At 41.1% G+C, this 24,312-nt stretch overlaps 2 protein-coding genes across 3 annotated transcripts in view; both read right to left on the bottom strand.

The window, feature by feature from the left end:
- beat-VII (beaten path VII) overlaps positions 1 to 4,634 on the bottom strand; it is a 57,985-nt gene extending 53,351 nt beyond the window's left edge. The window contains exon 1 of one of the 2 annotated variants that reach the window (XM_002058646.4): positions 3,885 to 4,634. In XM_002058646.4, coding sequence (XP_002058682.2) covers positions 3,885 to 3,942 — 58 coding nt within the window. In that variant the 5' untranslated portion in view covers positions 3,943 to 4,634. The remainder of the gene's footprint in view (positions 1 to 3,884) is intronic. The other variant, XM_032439173.2, reaches the window with a different exon arrangement.
- Positions 4,635 to 19,858: 15,224 nt separating this feature from the next.
- Positions 19,859 to 20,826, bottom strand: TwdlQ (TweedleQ). The gene is made up of 2 exons (XM_002058645.4): positions 20,653 to 20,826; positions 19,859 to 20,583 (listed from the first exon to the last, which is right to left on the bottom strand). Exons 1-2 carry the CDS (start codon positions 20,668 to 20,670, stop codon positions 19,918 to 19,920), a joined length of 684 nt encoding a protein of 227 aa, XP_002058681.2. The 5' UTR covers positions 20,671 to 20,826; the 3' UTR covers positions 19,859 to 19,917.
- Positions 20,827 to 24,312: the final 3,486 nt, after the last annotated feature.

Genomic DNA, 24,312 nt, shown 5'->3' with positions numbered 1-24,312 from the left:
ATTTTAGACGCTCAAGTTAACTTCGATACTGTAAGCCGGCAAAAAGTTTGCCCATGGCGTTCATATTTCGGCAACAATTTATAGACAATTTCGTAATACTTATGCATTGGCTGCGTCGACTTTTAAAGTCGCGAGCTAGTCCATTCAAGTGTCTGTCGGCCAATAACTTTCATTAGATATGCCAAAAACGTCTTTGCACAAGTCAAAATCACAGCAAGGGGCGACGGATCCTTGTGGAATGTCAAAGTCGTCAAATGTGGGCCAGCTAGCCAGGCAGACAGCAAGGCAGCAAGGCAGCTCTGACTGTCAGACAGCTGCAGGCGAAATCATCGCCCAGCCCCGCCTGTCCTCCTATATACTATATATGCTCTTGGTGTGAACATGTGTGTGTGTGTGTGTTCGTTCACAACTTGAGTTTGCCTGTGGCTAGACCTGCCATTGAGGTTGCACAGAGCACACACACTTGCCGTCTTGTTGTCATTGTATCTCTGGCGTCTGCTGCCGCTGCTGTTGGCTTTCATAACTATTACATTTATATGGACATGTGCGCACATTAAGTATACGCAACGAAGGACAGCGTTGGCCTGAAGCCATCGCCGCATTGTTGCCGCGTTTGACAAAATATTTGCTTGGATGTAAATTATATAAATGCACTCTGTTTATGCAGCCAAATTGATTTATATTTTGTTTAAATTTCTGAATTGAATGTGACATTAAGAGCTAAGCAAACAGTAATCAGCATTAAGACAATGATGATGGTAATCGTTAACATCATTGTCAGCCACATCACGTGCGACCTTTTCTCAGTGGTTCAGCTAAATAAATAGTTGAGAGTTCTCAATGTGGCGCTCGTACAATACAATTAGGCTCTTGCCACTTGCCACTTGCCATTATTCGCCCGCCCATATGAATAATTCAATCCAACCAATTTTAGTTAAGGAAAAAATCAATAATAATCGCATCAGTTGCTGAGTCCGCGTTTCGATTACACTTTCCCGAGATGGCGACGTGTTTTAAATTCGACGATCAGAACTGCTAATGGTCTGTTGTGTGTGTGTGTGTGTGTGTGTGTGTGTGTGAGACTTTCACTTCCGCAAGAAAGCAGCCACAGAAAGGAAACTCTCCATAAGGTTCATTTCGTTTAACGACTTGAAATTGATTTTACTGTGGCAACGGCACATTTTATACGATGCTGCCTCGTATCTGAGCCATTGGCGGTTTAATATGGCCCAAACGTGCTTTACGACATACACCGATCCTTGTTACTTCATCGTCCTGGCTGGCGTCGATGCTGCTGCCTGCTGCTCCTTGGCGTATTAATTTTTCAGCGATTACGTTGCCTCGACAACGTGTAATAGATACGAGGCGAAAGGTTGAGGCGCGGCAGGTTGTTGTCTTTACGAGCTGCTCATTGAGTTTTTGATTAACTTTCGCCCCCCAAAATGAAGCTGTAATTAAATTTAATTCTGTGGCATACTTTTCAGCTGTCGTAATTAACGTGCCGCAGCCGACCTGCTCATTGGTTTAGTAATCAAATCAAATTATCCATATAGTATATATGCCCAATTAATTTGTCATGCAGATTGCAATCACCGACTTGCCTAACAGCTTAATAAACAACTAAGGGCATTTTGAGTTATCAGAAAAGTGCTTTGCTTGTTGCAGGCGCAAATATTTGGCCAGCCAAAACAATTTATTAAAATTAAAAACTTGTACGCGCCATAAAATGCCAAGATGCATACTAACGCATTCTAAATGTATGTATACACATACATGCATGTTCAAACACAGACAGGCACGACTGTAGCAGAATGTTTATGAAGTAAATAATCGAAGCGTGCCCTCTGAATTATTCATGAGGCTTATGAAAAAACACACAGCTGCCGGAGGAGCATCAACAGTAGCCAGCAGGAAGCAGGAAGCAGCTGTGCGGGCAGGTATCGAGGACCAGCCAACTGACCAACTGCGTGACATTCCATTGGACAAGGTCGGTGGCATTCAAGAAAATCAGCACGTCTCGGCCAGAGTGGCATGGCAACACGGTTCTGAATGTCTGCGCAGTGGGGCGGTATTTGGGCGGGTTGCATGCCTGCGCGCCATTTGCAATTAGCCAGGGGGTGGCTTTGCTGGCGCCTCCTTTTGCATATGCATATTTCAACTTAAATGCAAAATTTTATAAATAAATTGTTGACTAAGGTTGAGGCATGCAGCCGAAACTTAACCCAAGGCTCCTTGTGGGCGTCAAGCCTGAAATTGGCATTTGATATTCAAATTGTTCTTCGCTGCAGTAGCTTAATGCGGATAACGCACTTAGCAATTGCATAAATATGCAACCAAAAATAAGCCATCTTCTACCAGAAGCCTTGAACTCAATGGCTTCCCTTAGCCCTTAGCCTATGAGCATATTTATGCACCTTTTTTCTAAAGCAACTAAGCACCTTTATTTTCTTTCGAAATTTGCGGTATTTGACCAACTTTTATAAAGAGTTGGTCAAAAGAGTTTGCAGCAAATGGAACAATTTTCTGCGAGTGTGTGTCTCTTATTGTTGAGAATACCACAAATACAGTGCAAACTGACTGGGACAGACGGCGACTGTCACGTAATTTGTATCAAGAGTGCCCTGCTTTCAGGCGGCACAGGTAGGTGTAATCTATTTCATAATGGTTTGAGAGGAAATGTCCGTTCACGTGGGGAGTCTGCCTAATAGAAATGTACGTTGGGAGTATTTTCACTGTACTAACTTACCATTGTTTCATATGCCACAGTCAGAAACTGGTCAAAAAGCAAGGCAAGCTGCCTAGCTTCTGGCTTGTGAATCAAAGCATTCCTTTACAAACTGTGACAATTGTAAAAGTATGTTAAACATTGCCAAAGATTTAATGTCGGAAGGTGAGGCAAGTCTTCGAATAATCACCAACTGTCCAACAAGGCATAGCAAAATGCGCAAGTACCAATACAAGCTACAAGTTTGTGACTTCAAACACACACTCTAGAGAATTGTCCAGAGATTAACAGGCTAAACATATGTCAGAAAGTGGGTTCCATTCGGAAAGGGAATTGCATATAGCTCTGTATAAAAAGACTTCTTTGATAAGAGCCTTAGTCAGTCCAAGATGTTAGCTTGTAATAATATAATAATCATGTGAACATAAGGTTTACCATAATTCGCTTATTAGTTACCTCGCCCCATTCCCCCAATAAAATTTTAAATCTCATTATTGGGGAAACAGTAATAGACTATTTTTGAGTCATATTTCTGCCCCGAAAATTTAATAAGAGTATAAGTACTGAAACACTTCCAGAAAGTGTGGGAATCTAGAAAGCTAGAATGTTCGAAACGGCAGCTTGTAGCTGGGCTTAGGGTATATCCTAGTCGGGTTTGCCCGAAGAAGCTTTGCTTTCTATTAGCGATAGCCAATTTCTATGTAGGTAGAGTATAGCACAGTCGACTGCACCCGACAGCAAAGCTTAAAATTGTCCGATTAATTCTGTAGAAGGTTGAATTAAGCTTTCTTCTTTTGTTCTGTAAATAGAAGAACGCTCAACAGAATCAATTAATAGCACGATGCGATTTAAATGAATTTATTGTAACTGAAACTAAATCGGTTTTTGCATTGTAAATGTACACAATGCACCTTCAGCTGTACTTCAAAGTCTTTACTCAATTAAAATGAAATAACAAAATTGCATAAGCCTCGCTCGATTTGAGCTGAACTCGATTTAAAACTGAAATTGACTTTATTCCCCATAAATCTCTTGACTGTTGTCACACAAAAATTCCAAAAAATGATGTATCGTAATTGTCAATTAAAGATGAGCGCACAATCCGATGTCGAGCAAATATTTCGATTTCAGATTTGATTGAAAATACTCTTTGACTTACTTATTGACTTAGTTGCTAGTAATCCTAGACATAAAACGATTATCCAAAAGTTATACATATTTCCGATGTTGTTGTGGTGCCAGTTGCTGTTGCTAAAAATTCTTGTTGGTGGTTTTGAGGTTTAGGTTTTTTCCTTCTCTTTTTTTTTGACAATTTACAGAACTTTTATAAAGATGTAATTGCTCTGCTCGTTTGCCAAAACTAATAAAATTTCAAAATGGTTTTGGTTTTTAATCTATCCGTGATTATCTTCACAATTTGGGTAGGTAATTGAATTGAATTGCACAAATCGGTGGCGTTTGCTTGCTTCACATTTATTTCGCGGATTTGCTTTGGCACCAATTTAAACACTACACAAAATGCCACTAAACTAATTTAATTTGATTGCCTTGATCCAAATATGGGGTCGGGGTGGAGTTACATTTTCGCAGTGCCGCATGAGTAACGCGCGCAGCTCCTTCGATCAAAAGCGGCCAAAGGATTCGTGGAGCTATGCCGCGCTTTAATTACTGCCGTGTACGCAAGCTGCTTACAAAAAACTTCAGCACACGCTCACACACACACGCACACACACATTGTTGCCGGTGTGTCTTGGTTTGCACTTTCACTTTCGGGCACACTACACTACACTACACGGTTGCAGTGCGGCCGCTCTGCTCAGTTGATTGGCTTGTAAAGGACTCTAAATTTGGCTGTTCACACACGCGCGCACTTGTTGTGGCTGTCGCAAGCGTTTATCCTAGACTGAAATGCCATAGCCGAGACTCGACGAGGCTGGAATATCGACGGCAAGCACGCACGAGCGCTACGTGGGAGTAGCATTTCCATCCAAGTACTGTCCACACGAATCCGTCGGGCCGAGAGCAAAAGCTTTCCAGCTGCCCAGAGCGACAGAGAGAGAGAGTGGCAAAGCTTTTGCGCTCTTTTATCCGGGCGGGCAGTTGTTGCGCTACCGCAACAGGCTTTGGCCTACTCCTGACTGGAACCGGCACACGGCGAAAACGGATGCAACAGGCTGTTGAATCTGCCTTGGCCATTTGCCTGCCGCCCCACCCCACAGCACGTGCAGCCAAAGTGGCCGTTTTAAATGCATTAAATGTGGCAGACAGCAACCCAAAAGCCACATCGTTTTGATTACTTTTTGAGTTGCCAGCAAGCTCTGCTAAGAATAATATTATTTGCCCAGACAAGCTGTTTATTCAGCAGCAAACAATACTCGGAGCCAAATGTCCAATAAAGTCAACTAGACGCCTATTGGATCAATTATTATATTCGAAAATAAGTATATAAAATTGACTTAAGTATTAATTACAGAATATAATGAAAACCGTCCACTTGCTCGATTTGCAGCTGCTTGGGCTTGCTTTGCGAATGCGGTCGAAATATTGGCAAATATTTCGCAATTTTCTTTGACCCTATTATTTTCCAATAGGCGAGCTAATTGTGGTTGCAATGTTGCAACATGTCATTTATTGCAGCTGTGGCTGCGGTTTACCTCAGTTTGTTGGCTGCCACCTACAGACATCGAGGAGTAAAGCGTGCGGTTGGGTTAATTGTGAATATTTGGTTTCAATCGGATATTGAAAAATTTAAATTTTTACTCAAAACAACACTCAAAAGAAATACTATTAAATTATAATTAATAAACTCGTATTTTCTCAACATCAATTTCAATTTAAAATAAAGCGTGCTTTCTTACATTCGCTTATTGATACTTTTGTCGAGGATTATGCTGACTCTGAATTAATTTAACATATAATTAATGAATTATCAATAAGTACATTGAGAAAAAAATACTTCAGCTCAGAAAATAATTTCAAGCATTTGTTTTCAAAATATTTAATCCGTTCATGTGAAAAGAAAAGGAGGACCTAAACCTGCAGGCAGGTGATAAGTTTTTTTTTAAATAGGTAAGCAGACTTGTTAAGTGTTAATACATATTTAAATATTTACAAGAAGGCGAGATGTGAACATGCAAGGCTTTTGGAAAACATGTCAAAAGTTTGGTATCGATGAGTACGGGCTATTGGGGTAAATGTGTAATTATTTAAGGCATGTGTTGGGACACCTTGTTAGGTTTAACAACATGTGTTTCCGTACAGTTCTTTTCACTAGCAACCCGTATTAAGTATGTATATCTGGACATTTCAGTTCAAATTTATTAATGAATAGAGTATATCAATTATTTGGTTGACTGCCCAAAAACTGTATACCTATATATGTATATACTACACCACCTTGTATTACCTTTGCAGGATATTATTCTTGTTTCTCTCACACCCTTTGGCTGTCTTATTTTGTGACCCATTGCCACGACAGTAATTTACTCACAGCCGCTAATACATATGTTGACAGGCGTCTATCTTTTTGGTTCAATTTGGGACCACCTTTAAGTGTCTTAAGTCCCTTCAGGCCCACCCACGGGGCAGGCTTTGACACTGTGGCGTATCAATTAGTCGTTAGGCACAACGCAAATACACTGCCCTGAAAACTTTTGTAAGACATTCGAGGTTTAATTTGTCCACACACCCTTGTATATACCTACATTGCCGACGGGGTCCGGGCACGTAGCGTTGTCTTTACCAGCATTACGCTTTTATTTTTATTAGATTTCTACTTTTAAATTAAGAACAGGAACCGGGCACGTGGCCATAAAGTTTTATGCGCCAGCTAAAAAACACACAAACACCCACACACACACACAGAGAGGACGTGGTCCGTATATCCCGTAGATACTCATTTAATTTTCGCTGCGTCCACTTTTAATTACAAACAATCAAATCAGCTTGTTTTTGACGCTCCACGCGCCCCGCTTTTCCAACAAAAGTCTGACCACAATATGGCACCGACCAGGAGTTGCGGTCAGGCTGGACACAGGGCGGGCTGAGGGGTGAGGGTATGTGTCCGGCTACACAATTGTGTCATGTGAGAGCCACGGACTGCTTGTGCATCAGTCGGCAGTTGGCACTGGCCACAAAAGCAGACAGACACCCGCAATACACACACAATGTTTAGAGGAACACCGTGTTACTGTATCTGTGTGTGAGTGTGAGTGTGTGTGTGTTGGTGTGTTTGTGTTGGTGTGTGTGTTGATGTTTTGGCTGGGCGGCTGTCATCATTAGTGACCACAACAAAAGTTGACAGTGCGCTAAATGGGAACATGGTCTATCCGCCCGCTCGGTTGGTGTTTGCTGGTTGACATACTTATTATATCCAAGTCAGCTCAGCTATTAAGTCATAAAAGGCGTGGCTGGTAGGTACCACAGTTAATTGGCTGAATGTGCCGACCCCGCAACAGCCCGCAACTGTCCATGCAGCCATGCAGGCAATCAATAAACCCATTGCCAACTTGGCGTATGATAAATGTCAGCCGCATTAAATCCCAGTCTCAGCCATAAGGAACAGGACACAGAGGACGCAGTTCGGCTCTGGCGCTGGCTCATGTCACAATTCGACAAATACCATTTTACTGTTATTTTTCCGCATGCATTCATTTTATGCGAACGAGCGAAAATAGAAAATATAAACAGCTCTGGTATGCATAGATAAATATTTGTTTTGTTGCTTATTTGTTTATGCCAGACAAAATGTAAACAGCTTCCGATATGCGCTTAATTTTGCATTGTGTTTTTCGCATCTAATACAAATTTGCCATTTGGCAATTACTTTTTAGCAGATCAGAATTTTCATTATTTTGTTGTGTCCGTTTCAACATGCAAACTCTGATACAGAGTCGCAATCATGCGGAATGGTAAATATTGACAACAATTTTAAATGATTTAGTGATTAATAAATTTAATAATTTATATTGTTTGTAATGTAAATATACTTTACCATAATTTTATTAATTTATTCATGTCATTAAATATATTATAATTTATATATCTTAATAGATACTATATAGTCAGTCCAAGTATTTGTGAAACAAATCAAATTTGGTTTAAATCAGTTAAATTGCAGTTAAGACTTTTCAGATTGCAAACAAATTGGCAGATATGTTTTAAATTGTGGAAATGTAAGATGGCTGGGAATACAGGGGCTTACAGACTTTTATAGCATTATCTTCTTATCTGGCCAAGTTTCAAGACACAAACTAATGGAAAAGACAGCCTAAAATAACTGGATAAAACACTCTTATGCACAGTCAGGTCATTGACTACATTTCTTCCAGGAATTTCCACCCACGACATGGAGTCCGCTTCGAGGTCCTGAGCGATACATTGAATGTGCACCCACAAAATGTTCACTCGCAGAGCCCGCGGTTGGGCCTGCGTCCTTGGTGAAATGCAAGTTGAGCCTACATAAAACAAGAGCTCGGCCGCTGGCGTTGCCTTGTTAAGTTGGGCAAGGAAATAACAACAACAGGAGCAACAACATGAACAGCAGCAACAACAGCAGCAAACAAAGCTCATTTACACGGGAAATAGCCTAAGTGCAAAAACCATTTAAATGCAAATTAAGCAGCAAGTGAAAACATGTGAACAAAGCTGCCCACACACAAACACACATACACACACACACACACGTGGCCAGGCACGCATATAGCGAATGCATGTAGCTGGCACGTATTTGGGCGCAGGACGAGGCTTTTGGCATCGACTGTGCCAGGGACAGTGCCAGTGGCTTTGGCTTGGATACGGCCACGGCTACGGCTTCGGGCCCAGCGCTGGCTGCTCTAAATGCAAAATAGTTTAGCGTCGTCAGCGCCAAAACAAAATGCCTGCTTGTTGGAGGGTCGACTGTGTGCTGGTGCCCTGCCCATGTCCTGATTTGAATAAATTCATATGCATAAATGGCCACAGTTTACAGTGATTATCCTATAGGGGCATAATAGTCAACTGCAACCGACTCATACACACACACACACACATCGCTGCCCGACTGGTTGTTCATTGAGTCAAACATTCAGTAATTAAGATATGAACATTGCCTACTATTGCCAGGTGGCCTGATAAAATGCTCGCTTCCTGGTCCATGCAGCTGCCCACCACGCCCAGCCGGTCAATGAGCCATTGAGGCTACTGTCGTAGACATTTTTTCTGGCATGCACGTCAACTTAATGAAGCAACGTGCAACAACAACTGCAGGTGTTGGCTGACGTGCCTTTGCGATTCAACCTGTCCCGGGCAAGCAATGTGTCAGTCGGTCCGGCCGACAGTTGGTCGTTCGAGGCGCGTTCGTGTGTGCACTCGGGCGCCAATAACCGACAATTGCACTCACCAGTTGAATGAGCCCAACATGCCAACGGCCACTGACCAGAGGCAAAGGCCTCCGGGCAGCAACAGCAGCAGGCGGCAAGGCACGCCCCTTTGACCAGATTGCATACGTACTCTCTACTAGTACGCTAGGCGATAGCCCTTGATTACGTTACGCCAGTCTATATACATATGTGTGTGTGTGTGTGTATTTGTGTGTGTCTGTTTACTTTTTTATCCGCACTAAGCAAACAACAGGGCACGCACTGGCCTGAACTTAACCGGAGCCATGCTAGCCTGCCCCCATCAGGCACTGAAATTCCCAATTCTTTCCACACATAAAGCAAAGTATAAAACCATTTCCTTGTTTCAACATTTCAATGTGAATTTGTTTTTTTTTTTATTTTCGTGCGTTTTCAGTTAAATTTATGTATTTATAAGTAGTTTATGTAAACATATATCTTTTATATCTATTTTAATGTGTAGCATTTTAAAAATCAAAACTTTTGCTAAGCATGTGCCAAATGAAAAGCTTTATATATGTGTGCGTTTGTTCGAAAATGGTCTAACTTTATCACGAGATGAAAAACACGCGCGTAGTATATATGTTTATATATATACTTGTTATATCCGTGCGTCCGTCTGTTCGTATGTATGAAGAGTTACAAAAACTAGTCTTCAGTTACTTGCCTCGTTTCCAAGAGATCGATAATAATATAATTCTTAATAATTACAAAATTAACAACAAATCAACGATTTCTGCAGAAGTTGGGCCACCGCTTTCTCGCTAATTAGTTCTACGCTTATGTCGTTATAATATAAGTACTTATATAATATATTGCTGCGTTCTTGTTAATGTCGACTGCAGATATTGATCAGCATTTTCCCCCTTTTGCATTTTTATCCCAGGATCCCATGCCAAATAAACACACATTTCAACTAATTTAAACACTCGAACTGCACAAACTCAAAGTATGCTAAAAATTTAGTTAGTTAATAGAATTTGATAACAAAAATCAGCAGCACAAAGTTGAAACGTAAAATTGTGTCATCAGCTTTGGGACAGTGCGCCTGCCAGAGATGTCACATGCCATTACAAACTTTTGTCCTGCACATTTTTGGTGGCGCAGGACCACAGGCACATCATGATTGTGCTCACAGTTCATTTGATATTAATATGGACACTCGTTTGGGCTGCTGCTGTCCTTGTCAATGCTGTGGGTGCTGCTTTTGCCGCTACATATGTTTTCATTTGTTTGACGCTGACGATGACAACCCTCATCAAAAGTTGGTCCGATGACCGCTCGATTGCTCGGGCGACTGGTCAACGGCTGTTGACAGGCCACTTTGACATCGTGTGTGTGCATGTGTGTGTGTGTTTGTGTGCTTGTGTGTAGATAGACAGTGATATATATATAATTAAAAGTAAAGCACAGAGTCAAAGGCTAGCCAAACTTTTAATGGCGCACACGCACAATTTAACTTAATGACCGACGGAACAAAAGATTTCGATTTTCGTCATAAGGGCAAACAAGTCGCTTTCAGGTAATTCATTAATCAGTCCGCCTCCCAATTTTCATGACTAAAACTAGTTGCAGCTATTTCAATGCAAGGAAAATGGCAAAATTTGTCCTCAGCAATGAAGCCATTGAATAAAAATTCAGAGTGAAAAGGTGCGAAAGTCAATGAAATGTAAGTGCTAGAGCGATGGAGTGGGAGAGGGAGAGGTAGAGAAAGAGAGAGCGGAAGAGTGATAGCCGAAAACCTGCACAGATAGAGTATGCCGACTGGGAGCTGCAGAGCAGCGCATCGCATCCTGCAATACACACAGAGAAATATCATTTGTAGTAATTGAAATGCTGTCGAACAAGGCAGAAATCGCAGGGAGCAAGAAGCGAGATATAGAGAGGACGAGACAGAAGAACAGCTCTAGAGACTGCCGTGGCTTGCAGCAGAGTAAATACTCGAACATAGCGTCGGGCTGCCATTGCTGCCGGGCAAGCAACGCTCTGGGTGCACCAGAATGATTTCTGGCTATACAAACTGAATTCCGCTGTGGCAAGAGGAACGGCAACAACATGCATAGTTACAACAACAAGAACAGCTCCACTCACAGACGACATGTCGAGCATGTGTTGAATACGTGTTTAACACGGCCAAACGGCGACGACGGCATCGCTTGTACTTGTTCTTGTACTTAAATATGTATGTATCGTCGTATGCCATTTGTGCACCGCCGCCAGCCAAAATCGGCAACAACCGCCCGCAAGCGTCGGGCTCTGAAGTGTAAACAGCTGCGTGTGCAGTTGTGCAAGGTGGGGTTTGGGCAATGGGCCCGCGGCTTAGATGCGCGTTTTGAATGACGCTAATGCGGCTTAGCTGGAATCTGCACGCATCACGCACACACACACACACACACAGAGACAAATGCACATCCAAACACCTGCCACACCAACCCCACCCCCCCCCCCCCCCCCCCCCAAGCACACCAACAATCGATGCAAATAGACAACGGCAAAGCAATCAAAAGTGTGGCATCTATAGAATTTGATTGCAATTTTACACAGTTATATGTACACTCGCACATGCACATATTTGCATACACATGTGTGAGTGTTGGTCTATGAAAGGCTTTAAAGCCGCAGGCCGTAAAATACACACGCAAGCGTGTGGCGTGAGGCAACACCTCGTATACGCAACTTTAGCTAATTGCTGTATTTATGCGATTGCCATTGCATGCGCGCCACCATTTATGACAGCTGCCGGCGGTTAAAAAGATAAATGCATTTTTTACAGTCACGTGATCAAGTGGCATGCAATCGAAAGTGCTGCTCGACACGATTAAGGGATTAAATTAAATAACCTAGCAATGACTTTTTGTCAATTAAATTTATTTCAGCTGGATTTGAGCAATAATAGTTTGCAACAACAATTCAGGGTTAGCTTATTGAAACAATCAGCACACTGATACCATATTCAAATGCACCACCATATACCATATAATTTAAGAGTACGATTTCTTATGTAATAATATATTGTCAACCATTCTGAGAATGTTATCAACTAGCGCACTATAAGTCTCAAGGATTTTAGATACTCGCAGATGTTTTTATAAATGATATCATATCACCCTAGTAAATAATTTAGGGCAGGACAGGATCGAAGATAGCATTCGAGAAAAGGTATCCTTGCGGTCCTTACAGTAAGATCCATTTGACCTTTTCAAAAGTCCTGCTTCTCAGTTAGTTTTCAGTATGGAGTATCGCTTTGTTTGCAGCTTCAACCTGATGTACTGATGGTGTAGATATCTGTCTTTGTCGGCAAACTTCAAATATTTAATAATTTCAACTTAAGCCTGGTTTATATCTCGCAAGTCTTACCCAAAAGTCCAACCCACGAATTTTCCGAGTTTTCCAACGCACAGCAGTCGAAAAACTTAAGTAAAGTATATACTCCTTTTCTTAAATTTGGAAATGAAGAAAGTAATTTAAAACTTCTTGAGCTGCGCTGGAACGTGACCGAGTACATTTTTTCAGTGCGTGTTCGATAAAGTTTTTTTCGTGCTCGTGTTGGGCCGTGCCTTAAAAACGCACGCAGCTGCACCTTTAACGCGTGTATAATTAACGCAACTGCCAATATCGTGTTTGATAAGTAACAAAAAAGTTCCTTCGTAAAGAGGATTGACTTCTTTTTATTTCTTTATAAAAAAAAACCGATCAATTCACATTTTTGGCAGTACTTAAAAGTGTTTTCATTGTATTTGACAACTATTACCTAAAGTTTCTATATTTGTGCTTTCAAATTACAATTGTTTAATTTTTGCAATTTATTGGGAAACATTTTATTAGAAATTGTATTTCTTATAAAGAATTTAAAGTATTAAATTGCCAGCAGTTGGTGCAGCTGTTGAATTGTTGCTGCATTCACGCTGCAATTTTCCAAGTTTAACAAAAATTGCGCACGCACCAGTTGCCTTTGGCCCTCGACCAGCATATCCTTTTGGCTATGGCTTTGGTTTCATGCAATTCGATTTTGGTTGCTCTCACCCTTCCAATGACATATGTGATTGTATGTGCATGTGTGTGCGTGTGTGTGTGTGTGTCGTGCAGTACTTGCACACATCTATATCAATACATGTCTTTTCACACATATTTATTCAGTGGCTGTCTGGGCGCGCGCGTACTGCAGCTGTGGCTGGTTGCCACTATTTAACGTTAATTAAATAAATGGTATTGAATTCAGGCGAAATCAAAAACGCCAGCTCAATCCACAGCAGTAATAAAGACTCGAGAGAATAACCGACTATTTGATGCTCTTCGTTTCCATTGATTTCAATTGAGCAGTTAATTAATATATATATATAATATTATATATATAGTTCGATACAACTAATGCACTACACTTTCCATAGAAAAAAGCCGAAAGTATGGATATTCCCTCGTTAAGGGTATTTTTATTTGATCAGAACCTAAACTTTATATATTTTCCCATTCTAATATAACAACTAGTTCCGACTGCTTCTTCTTGTTCTAGGAGGCAGGAAAATCAGTATACGGTCGCACAAAATATATGTGAAATAAATGTCAGTTTGGGTTTTTATACATTTGATGATTTTAATATGCTTTTCATAAAAAAGACAAGCATATTGATCAAATAAATTGTTATTGGCCAATAGCTCCAGCTCGATAACATTAAAAGATTGCAATTTGGATTAATTTAATAATTTCACTAAATGTATTTATTAGTCAGGTTGGGCTTTCATACATACGTATACTTTTTTCCATGCGTTTTTTAGTCCGCAATTTTCTTTGCTCAACATCGCAAATCAGATTTTTAACAATTTCTTATTTATAGTAATAAACATGTGTCTTATATTCTTTTTTTATACCTCACTCCATCTATTTGCCATTGTATATGGTTAAATTTTCTTATCATTGATATTTTACAAATCTAGCTTGTTTTGTTCGAAAAGAACGTAACCAAGCAAACTTAACACAAGGCCCACTGCAATTTTTGATATATATCAATCAAAATCAGACCAATTAGTTGCTGACATGCATAATAATTATTTGAATACTGAAAAGAAAGTTTTATTATATATTTACCTTATTAATCGTCTGTCTTAATTAAGCAAAATAAAAATATTAATATTTGCTTGAATTTTAATCGCTTAATTGACAATTAATTATTTGTGGGCAGCAGTAATTACGATTAAAATATCGAATCAACTATACCTACCATATTTCCAATAAAGTTCCATCAAGTCGATTCACATATTTATGATTCTGAATGAGACTGCGAGCGAATGTGTCTGGCCGATAATATTCAGGGCAGTGCGTTAAATATTTAAAACGTTTATGCAAATCAAAACTGAGTCGAGAGCTCCCGACTAGGGGATACCCTGAACCCTTTTCTTTTAAAATCAAATGCATATATATATTCTATTTTAGAAGCTACTTATATGCCAAGTTTGGGGATTCTAGCTCTTATTATTTACCAAAATTGCCCAAAAAGCAGGATAACGATATCGATTTGTATCGATTGCTTGGAAACGGATCAAGTTATCGATTATCGGAAACAAACTCGATCTGCGCAGGCACTAGGAGCACCTACATCTAAATTTTCTAATTTCAAGTATATAGCTCTTATATGTTCTAAGATCCTTGCGTTCATACATACGGACGGACGGACATGGCTAGATCGACTCGGCTATTGATGCTGATCAACAATATATATACTTTATGGGGTCGGATATGCTTCCTTCTACCTGTTACATACATTTGGATTTTGCACAAATACAATATACCCATTTTTAATGGGTTCAGGGTATAAAAAAAAAACAAATACAACAAAAAGGTATTCAGTACCGAAAAATTGTTCAGTTTTCAGTCTGATTGGCATTTAATTTATTGTTGGCAAATTGTTTGGCATTAAAATAAAAGCATTTTCTTGTGACTTTTAAATGTTTATTTGCCGCATTTTAAAGGACTAAATCAACCTCTCAGGCTTAAAGTTAATGCTGCTGCTAACTGAAGTGAAATTGGCAGAGTTGTTCTTGTTATTTGAGTGCCAGTGCGAGTGTATGAATGTTTGAATGCACTCAAACACTTTTGCTGCTCGGACGAATTTCAATAACGCAGCCTAACCTGGCCCGGCCCTCGGGCAGCTGCAAATGGGAACTGTCTAGCTGGTCTTTCAACGTCTGCCAACGATTCGGTGCTGCTGCTGCTCCCGGCTACAGCTACGGTCAAATAGACAATTGATGCCGTGCATGGCTTGCCATTCATGTTAAACGCTAGCCAGTTGGCAAACGTGACTCTCCACTTGGCCATGCACTCCGAGCTCGCTATGACACTGAATGCTTATAAGGTGTGTGCATGTGTGTGTGGGTGGGTGGGCGTGCGTGATGATAAGTGCACACATTCAATTGGATATTCAAATTATTTGAAATCGCATTTGTCTGCGCGTGCAGGTGAAGCCAGCACGTCCACTCTCTGCACTTAAGGCCAATGATTTGCTTGAGTTATTTGACGCAAAAGTAAATTTAATAAAACCTATGTATGTACGCCACATATGGACATGCTCGCCTCTTCTAGTCTGTCAAAGACAGACTACCATTTGGGTTTTCAATTAAATTTATGGCTGGCAAAAGCCATGAACGCCCCACCGCACCACTTTAATGCCACACAACTCGTTACTGGTAACTCGTAACTGGCAACTGGCAACTGGCAACTGGTAGCTGGCAACGGCAAAGTTATTTCGGCGCAAGGGACGAAAATCGATTAGATTCAAATCTTTTAATAAGTTTCATTTCCGTTTTGTGTTCGCTTTCGTTCATGCGCTGTCTATGCCTGAGTTGGGCAGCAGGCCGACCCTTTGCTTGCCCCAGCCCCTACCCCTGACCCGATAAGTGCTTGCCACATGCAACAGCCACACCTATTTGCTTTGTGGCTTTAATTTTTGGTACAGTTTATTAGCCGTATTAGCGCGCGCTGTGGCAATTGCGGTTGAATTGTAGCCATAAACGCGGAGAACTCGCGAAGGAGCCGCCCATTGTCGACCGTCAAGTGGTTGCAGGCCAAATTAGGTCAACATAATAATGTGACTAACATCTACAATGGGGAATCGATTTGCATCGACTGACGGATATTTGGTTGCCACAATGCAAATATGATAATTATGATGTCGCTGCAGAGGTGTGCGGTTGCCAAACCGGCAACAGAAACAGATAATCAACACCAATAACGCACGTGCCACAACCTCCACACTCCACATACATATTTGATGCGCCTGTCAGGCAGTAAAAGCCACATGCGGCGATTTTGAGCTGTTGCGTTCAACATGTGCTGTAATTGGCCGCAAACCGAGGCATGTGAGCAGTCAATCAAAGCCCAAATATGCGCGTCTTTCTAGACACTCATATGCTTTCGTGAATTTGTGCATGTTGTCCTGGCGAGTCTGGGCTGAACGGACCACAATTAACTTGACAGCTTAGCACAAGAAGTCACCTTTCAGAATCAATTTACGCTTCCAAAACAAAAGGGATAATGATATACAGAGTTGAGCTTTACAAAACCCTGTCAAGCCATTAGAGCACAAGCACACCGATACGCTGACACGCTCGTTAATAGTGTGAGTGTATGTGTGTGTGTGTGTGTGAGAGTGTATGTGTGTGTGTGTGAGAGTGTATGTGTGTGTGTGTTTGCGGGTGTGAGCTCCAAGCAGACATTGATTGTGAGCACCGCTTTCAATGCTTTTTGGCTTGTCTTCCTGGTCTTCATGTTGCCGTGCGTCCCTTCTTTCATTTCAGGTGGCTTAATTGGCTGTGAGACGACAAAGCGACACACGCACGCACACACACACACTCACCTACTGACTTACACACTCGCCCACATGTGTGCCCTTCCTTAGAGTTGAACTAAGCTTCACTTTCAAATCATTCACATACAATACATTTTGAAATCTTTTCATTTAAAGTTAACTTTAAATCAACAAAAAAATAATATTATTATTAAATTTTCCTAGCCAAGGCTCCAGTTCTTATTTATATAATAATAATGACGACCATTCCAAGACATATATATTTATCTAGCTGGTCCTCGAATTAGTTAGACATATATTCTTTACTCTACTACTCTTTATGATTTTTAAGAATGAAGACGAGGACTTAGAACAGAATCAGGCAAAAGCTGGGAATCAAATGCTTAAGAATAATTTGTATAATGTCAATCGGTCGAATTTTGTGAGTCAATTTATTTTATTATAATAATTGTAAGCCCAAATTGTTTTTTGTTAAGCGCACAACAAATTGTACTATTCTTTTTAAATTTTTTAAAATTGTACTCCCGTTATAAGTCATGAATGATGTGGCTCTGAAGTCGATGCCAGACATCTGCCTAATTTTGATTCTATGGTAGCTTTTCTCATGGCTCGCAATTCTGCTTTGTTGCTGAGAAAGCTTTTGCCACATTAACCGAAACAGTGACAATTCGTGAGGTGCCAGGACACACGATATGCCTAACCATCCAGGACATTCAATGTGCTTAAAGGCAAGACTTCCACCTGGCTTTAATTTTGCTTTTAGGATACAGAAGTACTTATAAATTATTATGTGTATTCGCCGAGCCAGCGGCTGTAATACATTAAAGCTTGAATATCTGTACCATATCTATGATATTTATATACAATTTTTTTTTTAAAAACAATTAAAGAGAATCGATATTCCTGGCGGGCAGACAGCAATGGACGTCAATGTAACCTCAATCCTAAACAATTAAATTTAGAACACAACTCGCCGGTCTCCCCAGTCCCCGGTCCGAGTAACCAAAACAATAACAATTATTCACAACGGATTAGAGCTGTTGCCAACACGTCGGCACTTGGCCAACATTTTTGTTGTTGCCGCTGCAAATTACAATTCCCAGTGACCAACTGCTGCTGCTGCTGCTGCTGTTGGCCAAAACCACAGCACAATCTGTTTGTTTAATTAAATTGCAAAAGGCGGGCAGAGCAAAAATTCCACGCCACGCTCTCCGCTTCAATGCGGTGAGTTATGGCTTAAGTCGGGCAACCCCCTCCTAGCCGTCTATATCAAACGCTAGTCATTTGTATTAATTGTCTAAGAATTGTACTGCAGTCCAGTTGAGACATTATAGACAATTGGGGGGTTGCCTCCTTGGCTGGCCAAATAGCAGCCATTTTGTCGGTACTTCGTTTTATATCCGGAGCGTTTTATTTTTATTTGCGCGCCTTTCGCCAACGTTTTATTTTCATTATTTACTTTTATTTCGCTTTCCTTTCAAATTACACCACAACACACACGTGCTAGCTGCCTCATAGTGCCAACATAATTGCAACGCCCGCACCCCAGACAGCAATTGCCACGCACGGCAACAATTGAAATTGAATCCGTTTTCAAATGCCAGTCGCAGCGATATGCTCAAAGCATTTACAGCTTTAATGCGTTCAGAATGTATCGAGAATCGAGATAGAATACATAAGTGTCCTCAAAGTTGTCTGCCCTAAACATAAGCAAAAGTCTGCTCATTTTATCTAAAATTATTACCCTATGCCCATTCGCTTAGCTTCTTAACTTTCTAATTCAGAAAACGATTGTTTTAAACCTATTGTTCAAATTTAGTTCTGAGATATTTCACACTTTATACACAATTCACCGCTTCTTGGCGGAAGGAGGGGCTCAAATATATACACACATTTCGCAAAAATTAACCTCGGAGGAAGATTGCAAGGGTTTTATATTCGAAGTATCCAGTTTCGTCCGACGAGCATTCAACTTATTTATTTTATAATTTTGAGTAATTTCACTAGTTATGGAATAAGCCAATATAGCCGTAAGTTTATTATGTTGAATAGTATATTGTGTTATGTGAGAGCCGACTTATATCATGCAGTTTCTAGGAAAAAATAGAAGGAAAATAATACGTTTTTGCACCCAATGCTATACTTTTAATTAGCTTACATAAAGTGAGCCATTCGCAAGAATAACTTTTAATATAGTGATTAAATAATATGATATGATGAAAAGCTACATTTTAGGTTTCCGCTTTCACTTACGGCTAAAAGTATCTTGTGTTCTATGCGTTGAGCGCACATGACAGTTAAGGTTGTCTTAAAGCCCAGTCGCCTTAATTGCGTACTTGGATTCGTTTTGCGAATAATACTTGCTTAAGGGAAGAACTTCTTTCGACCGATTGTTCCTGTGGCAGGAATATAATTATGCCACAAATTTCCAGCCCGTCGAAAATATCCCAAATCAAACTTTAAATAAATATTTAAAAATTAGTGTGGAGTCGATTGAATAAAGAGCGTGCACTTTAAAGACTCTTGTATTCTGAAGAGCTTGAAAAAATGAGCTTAAGCAGCAACAAAAACTTTTGTTCATTCAACCTTTCACGGGTTTCAAGCGGGTTGAAATATGCGAAAAGTGTAAAACACATATCAAATTAATTTTCACACAGATGTCTGAAAATATTTTGAAATCAGATAGGTTCGTTAGCCAAAGAGTTTCGTACAACATCTTACCTTTACATCTTACCTTTTCTTTTCGATTACAGTGCAAATTTCAGCTTCGGGTTGGACAATGCGGTTGATCAGCAAACAGTCAGTTAGTCCGTCATTCAGTGAGTTAGTCAGTTAGTCAGTCAAGACTGAGTCCTACCTAAATAGATAGATCAATTCTGAAAGCTGCAACATTTCAATGCTTGAACGGTTTGTGTGTTTAAATCTTAATAATAAATTTTAATAGAATAGAGCAACGGAAACAACTAATACTATGTAAACTGAATAAGAGCAACTAATATTTACAAAGGCCAAAGCTGCTACGCGGCAGGCAAATACTTAGCTCCGGAACCAGCTTGGGCCGTGGCGCGCTCCTCCGCGTCTGGCGCCGAGCTAAAGTCCAGTACAGGTGCCACGCCCTCATCGGAACTGTGCGAGCTGCCGCCGAGCGCATTGAACTGCTGCTGGATGAGCTGCTGGGCGCGCACCGCCTCTTCGGGCGTGCGATACTTTACAAAGTGCACCTCTGGCTTGTGGGCATGGCTCTGCTGTTCGGTTTGCAGACGCTGCGCCAGATCCGAAAGATCCGCCTGCTTAGTCAGCACATAGATGGCCGTGCGCTGCTCGCTGGACTGTTTGGCCAGCTGCAGTGCAGCATTGGTGAGGCCCTGATGCTCCGGCGACTTGATGAACAGGACGCGCAGATTGCGCTTCAGCATGTTGGCTATCTGTTCGGTGGCCTCGCGATCAGCAAAGTCCTCCTCGGGCGCCGAATATGTAAAAAATTCCTTGTTAAATTCATCGGCAACGGGCTGCAATTGCTCCTGCTGCTGCTCCTGTTGCTGTTGCTTTTGCTGTTGCGCATCCGTTGCACTAAATCCCGTGGCCTCCGTATCGATAAGTCCGGCAAAGCGCCTGTCATCGACAGCTGCCCGATAATTGTAGCCCAATTTCGAGGCGCCTGCCACAGCAACGAGGCAGAGTAGCTGCCACAAAAACAGGTTGCATTCAGTTTGTGCTCCATTTTGAAGGCTTTCAATTTCTCAAATGCTTACCAAAAATCCACGCATCATGAGCTTAAGTATGGCCGTTGTTGCGGATCTGTTGTGTGCCACTAAACGTTGCAAACTGGCGTTCAGCGTGGAGGGCACGTTGATTTTTATATGCGCCTTAAATTCACGCAAAACGAAATTAGTGAAAATTCGAAATTGTAACTAAAATAATAAATGATGCGAACGCTTACAAGATGCCAGCGATTTGTGGCTCAAGTTTCAGTTTCAGTTTCATTTTTGATTTCGTGCTCGATTTCAGCTGTTGCAATCGGCGCCACGAGCAACCAGGCAACGAGGCAACCAGGCAACCAAGCAACAACAAACAACCGACAACCAAAAACAAACAACCGACAGCGACAACAAACAACCAAAAACAGTTAATCAAAGATAAATGAGCATTTAAGCGTTAACACAGCGCCCCAGGGCTGCCCCCAATGGGGCGTTGGTTCGTTCGGGCACTCCGTTACATAAACTCCAAGCCCGGCGAACTACTCGTGTTTCGGAGCGGCAAAACTACAAAGGGACAAAGCGAGTGCCACCAAAAACTATGCGGAAATATGCATAATTAATTAATTAGTCAACTGGCTTCAGCAGCAGCAGCAGCAGCTGACGGTAAAATCAGTTTGATTTTGATTTTTGATTTGGACTTTGATTTGAACTTTGATTATAATTTTGCATTTCTTGCGAATGTTTGTTTTTTGTAAAGCCAAGCATCTTTTTTGTGTCCCTCTTCGCAACTGCTCAGATCGCATTGAATGCTTTTGCTGAACTGACTAAAATCTTTCCAGCTAGTGTCTAGCTCTAACATAAACTTTTTAGAAACTACTTTAAATGGAACACGAATTCTTCTTTCTGTTCTTGGAAGATGAAGGTTTTAGTAGGTAAGGACATATATAAAAAAAACCTACGGGGTATTCTCCGGCCTTGCCCGTGACAAGCTATAATTTCACTTTATCAATATCTCAGATACATCTTTTGCACGCGGTTCCCGCACGTTCAAATTGCTCATATATTTTTTGAAGTCCATATTTATTTGTAAACAACTCCGCCCATGTTAGTCTAGTGGTTAGAATCTTGACGCCGAAAAATAAACTTTCGTTCGTCAAGAGCAGTCGATTTTTTGGAAAAAAAATAAAATAAATCAAGTTTAAAGCGGCATTTATCATCCATGAGGCGCGGATTCATGGTTTACAGAGACAAGTGTGAATAAGATCGGCTTGAATTTTCGATAAAAAAGCATATTTTACCAAAATGGTAAATTCAAGTAAGTTAGTCGAATCTTTACGAAGCCACTCTGAGCAGTGGAGACAATGTTCATTTGAACCGCATCAAAGAAAAACACTTGAGTACGTTGATTGAGGAAGGTATAATTTCCTAGGACAAAGCAATGATGGGAGCTGCTTAAATTGGATTGGGAACTAAACTAAAGTAGGTTCTGGCCAATGATAATTTCATATTATTCAGGGAGACACCTCTCCAAACTACGCATCTCCGTGTCACATTAGTCGCCACACACAACAGGCAATGACTACCTTCGGTGGTATATTAACCAACACACACGCACACTCCTGCTCGCCGTGCGGTGCACTATACTATCCCAGTTACTCTTAGCTGAGAAGACATACACTTGTGTGTGCGTGTGTGTGTTTGTGTGAAGTAACGGCAACTAGTTATCTAAGCTATATTAAATATTTAAACTCAAAGTGCCAAGCCGCACAATTGAGCTACGCTCTGGCCATGGTCAAGAGCTAAGCAACTGGCTGAGAACAACAAATTGACACATTGTCTTGGCAACAAATGCGTTTAAATTAGGCATAAATAGCTCCTTGGAGACATGCAGTACATAAACACTATTGCATAAATAATATTTAACAAGAAGCATGAGGCAGAAACGACAACAGCAACAACTATGGTCGGCTGCTTCGTATAGTTTCCAGAGATTGCTAAGTAATTGTCTTGATTGCTGCACATAAATCTGATTACGTCTACATGTGTCCAAGTGTTGTTTGTTTGTGTGTGTGTGTGTATTGGACATAGAGAAAACGCTCTAATTGATAATGGTTGAGGCCATGCGCAGCCAAATGGCCACTTAGCTGTCAATTGAAATTCATCATAAACAGGCCCAGTCGATGGATGTTGCTAGCCAGATTTATAGACAAACACAGGCAAGCAAGGCTCTCAGCAACAGGCTTGAATCTATTTGGCCAGGTCTACTTAACAATGCCCATTTATGCACATAATGAGGCGCCATATATCAGCTGAGAGAGCGCAGCAAACTTTTGCTTTGGCAACTGTTCATTTTGCCGTGGCATTGGCCACTGGGGCAGCATTTATATTTTGATAAAAGCGTACAATTTGTTTAAATATAATAAAACTCTTGTAGAGTCTCGAGGCGCAACGACATTTAATTTAATCACTTTTTGCCGCTAGCCAACAAATATACCAAAAAAATAAAAAAAAAGAAAGAAATAGAAATTTATTCAGGCGTTGTCGACTTAGATACGAAGTTAGATACAAACCCGAAATGAGGGCCGCAAAGTTTTCCGCAACACAGTTGCCGGGCAGCTGTCATAGTATTGATATGGTGGCCCGCCAAAGTTAAATAACATGGCCTAGGGTCAGGTTGCCAGGTGCTTGTTTTTCCTGTTTTTGCCGCTTGTTTATCTTGAGACCAAACGCAAACAGAACTAAGCTAAAACAATAGCAAACAGGACCAACAACAGTCAAAAAACCGATACGATAAATTAAATTTTAAAAGATTTTCCTCTTCGGTTTCGATCAGATTTCGTTAGCGGTTCAAATTTTTGGTGGCCATCGATACGGGCCAAAGTCGACTGGGTAATTGATATCGGCGTGTGCGCAGCTAATTAAAATTTTTCAAAGCCAGCGCGTGCCTTATATTCTACTAGCCCATAAATCATGACATCAACAGCCGCAATAGATACAAGACACACGAACACACACACACTCGCACACCCAAACATATGTCATAGACAAACAGCTAATAATGGCAATTACTGGGTCAGAAAACACAAACAATTATGGGCATTAGGCATAAGCTGTGTGGGCCAAAGGTCAGCAGACAACTGCAATTGCGCCATAATTACTCGCACGCATTAGCAAGAGGGCCAAAACGCCGGCAAATGGCCCAAAATGGCAGCTGTAATTGAACACTGGCCACAAATTGTTTTCGAGCTGGGCTGCCGTAGCAACAAACATGGCTCTTATCGCTGCTCAATTAAACTGCAATTATCAACAAATTAAACAAACAAATGTTCGGCGATTGACATTTGTGTGTGTGTGTGTGTGTGTGTGTGTGTTTGTGTGTGTCTGGCGCAGGTTAAAGTGCGCTGCTAGCCCAATTTTCGGCTATGGCGAAAACTGGCCAAAACTGAGCATTAATATTAATGAGCGCACGCTGAGGCGACGCGCTGCGACGACTGCGACACACGCGACCCCGGGCAGTTTATTAAAGTGTCAAATACTTGGGCTTACACAAATAAGCCCCTCCCACCCCCCCCCCCCCTCCCTCCCATCTTCCCTAGCCGTCAAATGAGCGTTAAAACACAAATTTATTTAAAAAGCAACAACAACAATGAAATAAGAAAAAAACGAAGAGCAGCGCATAAGGCAAACATGACAAGAAACCTGTTGCTGACGCCC

Source organism: Drosophila virilis, chromosome 2, assembly GCF_030788295.1.
Source record: "Drosophila virilis strain 15010-1051.87 chromosome 2, Dvir_AGI_RSII-ME, whole genome shotgun sequence".
Classification (NCBI taxonomy): domain Eukaryota; kingdom Metazoa; phylum Arthropoda; class Insecta; order Diptera; family Drosophilidae; genus Drosophila; species Drosophila virilis.
Note: the sequence above shows the minus strand (reverse complement) of the source record. Positions and strands in the feature narration are given on the sequence as shown.